At 39.5% G+C, this 4,162-nt stretch overlaps 1 protein-coding gene across 1 annotated transcript in view; it reads left to right on the forward strand.

The window, feature by feature from the left end:
• Nucleotides 1-1,183: 1,183 nt before the first annotated feature.
• Orc5 (origin recognition complex subunit 5) overlaps nt 1,184-4,162 on the forward strand; it is a 50,360-nt gene continuing 47,381 nt past the window's right edge. Inside the window, exons 1-2 of the mRNA XM_023719499.1 lie at nt 1,184-1,311; nt 3,997-4,089. Of these exons, the coding sequence (XP_023575267.1) occupies nt 1,240-1,311; nt 3,997-4,089 (165 nt within the window). The 5' untranslated portion in view covers nt 1,184-1,239. The remainder of the gene's footprint in view (nt 1,312-3,996; nt 4,090-4,162) is intronic.

Genomic DNA, 4,162 nt, shown 5'->3' on the forward strand with positions numbered 1-4,162 from the left:
AGCCAGCCAAACCTGCCCTGAAGGCATTCGGAGCAATAAATAAATAAATAAATTTTCAGCATATTGTAGGCTGTCAGTTTCTACACACACACACACACACACACACACACACACAACGATCTTGATAGGGGATTGTGTGGAATCTACGTATCAGTTTGGGGAAAAAACAAAAAATTTAACAAAATCAAATTTTCTACCAAACATGGTATCTGATTTTAAATATATTATCTTTAATTTCTTTCACCAATGTTTTGTAGCTTTCAGTGTGCAGACCCAATTTTTTGTCAAATGTATTCCAAAATATTTCGTTTAATATTAATAAAATTGTATTATTTCAAATTTTAATTGTTTTCTGCTAATACTTTTCCCCCCAATATTGACCATGCAACCCTGTAACGTTCACTTAGTAGTTTTAACAACTTTTTAAAAGAATACAGCAGATTTTTTACATAGGCGCAAGCCTTGTGTGTCGCAAGCCTTCGACACACATTTTTCTACTTCTCCATCTTTCTATTTCTAGAATTTTTTGAAGCACAGTTTCTAGTAGGTGCTTCACGCATAAATATGTTATATGCTCAAGACAGCATTGTATTTACGTACCACGGCTTTCACTAATACATATTAGAGCCTCCTCCTCTCAGGAGAGACATTTCCAAATCAGGCTTCAGGTTTGCACAAAAATAATTCGCCAAGGTGGTTAATTCACGTACTCTTTTGCACGGATGTCACTAATTTCTCTCTCTCCTCTCAGGTAAAAATTTCGTTTTTTGAACATACTGTTCCTTTAAGTCCACTCCACAGAGTGCAGGAAGGTGGAGAGAGCCAGCCTTCTTCAGCACTCAAGATTTTCAAACGTGGGGACTTCTGACAGAAAAATCGAAGCGACGGCCGTGGGGTTCCTGAGAGCCCACAAAGGCCCTTAGCTCCTTCCAACCCTTCACAGTTCGCCCTTCCCTACCTAGTCCTCTCGGGCTCCGATAGAAAACGCTGCGTTTCCGTAACGCCACCACACAGGTGCCTCTTCACAGTCACCTGCCTCAGCAGAACTGAAATTCCGGAAGCTTGGGGGGGGGGCGCGACTAGAACGGCAGCGAAGCTCCGCGTGCGCGCTGACGTCACTCCGACGCTGTGCGCTGGCCCCGCCCACGGCACGGTCACACAGTTTCCGGTAGGGGTTGCGAGGTTGTTGTGTGGGGCAGAGCTTAGCGCGGAGCTCTCTTCCGGTGTCTGTCAGCCGCGATGCCTCACTTGGAGAGCTTGGTGCTGTGTCGCGAGGCCCAGGTGTCCACCTTGCAGACCCTGTTTGGAGAGGTATTGAGACCCGACTCGCCTCCCCGAGGCGTGTGTCCTGCGGGCGGCGCGGGGATGGGGGCGCGCGGATCGACTTCTGCTTTGTTACGGGGTTTTGGAGGGTCAGCCCCACACTCTCATTAGTACTTTGCACTGGAAGGGCAGGGGATGTGGCCAGAATGTGTTCTTCACACATGCCATGCTTTCGAGGTGATGTTAGCCCAGAGCGGCCCCCAGAAGTGCCACGTTTCCTTACCCCAGACGAACAGGGTTTTATACAACAGGTGGGCTTGCAACGGAGTGTTAAGTTCACACGTTTCTGTGAGGTAGTTGGTGGGAATCAAGCACAGAGATGTGGTTTGTTTTCAAGGCCACTGAGGACCTAAGCAGTGCGTGAAGCTTAAAAATCCAGCAGCTTTTACGGAGCTGCAGAAGCCTAAGTCTAGGCTCCTTCCTGTCCTTGACTGCTAGTGCAGGGGATGCCTTAGGAGAGAGGTCATCCTCTGTGGATGGACACAGCTGTGGAGTCCTTAGCCCAGGCGTGCGTACTGCTGGCCACTTCACAGCCTTACCTATTTGTTACTATTTTCTGGTGTGCCTTTTGCTTCATACTCATCAATTACAATTCAGACTTGGAAGGAAATAAAAAGAACTAAGACAACATTGTGTACGCGGACCTACTTCCCACGATTACTGTAATCATCATGTACTGCAAACATGTACTAATACAAAAGGAAGGCAAAAAAGAAAATAGATCTTATCAAAGAAAACTAACCATCTTCTGGTTTGCTTTCTCATTGTGTTTTGATTCAACTAAAAATGCTGGCTGGCTGTCAGTCTTGAGGTGTCCTGTGCAGGATTAGTGGAAGAGCGCGAACCTCTATCCAAAGGGACACAGTAATTAAAGTGACTCCTAGTTGCATTTTCAGGCAGTTGTTCAATGTTTTAAATTATAGTTATCTGTCTTATCGCTGAAATATTTTCTGTGGATTACTTTCCTGGAATTGAGAGACCCAGATCACTGGAAACCAAAAGTGGACCTCCTGAGAGAAAATTTTGGCAAATAGGGAGAGTAGTGGATCATAGGAAGGGTTTAGATCTTTGCTTTTACTGCCTACCATGATTAACAAACTGAAAGCACTTCCAGGTGCCATGCATGTGGAAAATCCAAAGAACTAATAGTAAAAAAAAACTGGTTTTTATCTCTATGAAAATTCATTTATTTTTTCAAGAAATATTTACTGAGCATCTGTTTGGTATCAGGCACTGTACCCTACTTTTCATGGACGTGTATAAAAGTGAAATTGATTTTATAAAGGTGAATTTCACCTTTTATAAAAGTGAGTGTGAGGTCATTACAGTTCTAGAATACAATAGCAAAGATTTTATAAGTTGGGATATTAGGCACCAAATAATATCGGATATAGACAAGTGTGACAAGATTCCAAAACTGATGGATGTGTTGAACTTGCAAAGAGCTTGTGAAGCATGGTCATGAACTTTTCATTAAAGGTGAAAGGTAATATTTGGATAGCCTAAATATTCAGCAATAGTATATTTAATGCTTGAAACATTTTTTGAGACAGTTAATATATAAGATTGTCACATGATTGAAAGGATTCAGTATTAAAATACTGATAAGTAAGTTTTGTCTTTTTTTTTTTTTTAATAACTGGGTTGTTTTTGCTGTGTTATATGCCATTTGGAAGCTTTTTCCTTAGACATTTGAGTTCCCGATTTGTTTTCTAAAAAGTGTATAACTTGAGACTAGAATATAATAAATGTCTTCAACTACTATTGCTGTGGTACATATGATTAGAGACTTAACTTTCTTGTGGAAGTAGCATCATTGAGTTTTCTTATATTTTTAAACTATCTATATCCCCACTTTGTGCGCTTCAGTGCATTATGGTTAAGTCTTTAGTAAGAATTTCATAATGTCTTCTAATGAATGAAATGTGTAGTATTGACCAGACCAACAGAAATTCTTTGAAAATTGTTACTTTAAGCTTATAATTTAAAGTACTGCAGACGGATCTGGTGAATGTGTATTTCTATCTATTTCATTTTTGCAATGCTAGACATCAAATCGAAACCCTCAGGCATGTTTTGCAAGTACTCTACCGCTGAGCTACAGCCCCTATTCCTGTTATGTATTTTAAAATATGTGCTATGCGAAATTTATTGCTATTTGCTTCTCTGATGAAATGTACACATTTGTGCCAAGATCAGTATGTGCATAATTCAGAAGTATTTAATAAGTTTTCCTAAAAATGAAGACTCGTGAAATGTCTTCTAACCTTGTGACCATATATGCTTAGTTTTGAATGTTAAAATGAATAAAAGTATTAAGACAAAAATGGAAAATAGATAAAATTTTCCTTGAAAACTCCCTTAAGTTTAGAAACTTGAGAATTTTTGTACAAGGGTTTGTGTATGCAAGCCAGGATGATAATGAAAGAGTAATTAGTAGCATATCTTATTATAATACTATATATGGTATATATACATTTATTGTTTTACAGGAGAATTTCATAGCAGATAGTGCTTAGAATTGAATTTAAGTTTAAAATGTTATGAATCCACTATGTATTTATTGTTGGAATATTTTGGATTGAATATTTTACTGTGCCACATCAAATATTCTCACAAGTTGGTAAGTGTGTTTTTTGTTTGTGCAAATTAGTATTTTTCTTTCTCTCCTAGAGAAATCATTTCAGCTTTCCTTCGATTTTCATTTATGGACATACTGCCAGTGGAAAGACCTATGTAACACAAACATTGTTGAGAACTTTAGAGGTAAGAATAACCCCAAAGTCAAGGTTCAGTTAAGTAGCCTGTATGCATAGATTCCTAGAAATGGAAGGGAGCT

This window comes from Octodon degus, unplaced genomic scaffold (genome assembly GCF_000260255.1).
Source record: "Octodon degus isolate 3935 unplaced genomic scaffold, OctDeg1.0 scaffold00068, whole genome shotgun sequence".
Taxonomy (NCBI): Eukaryota; Metazoa; Chordata; class Mammalia; order Rodentia; family Octodontidae; genus Octodon; species Octodon degus.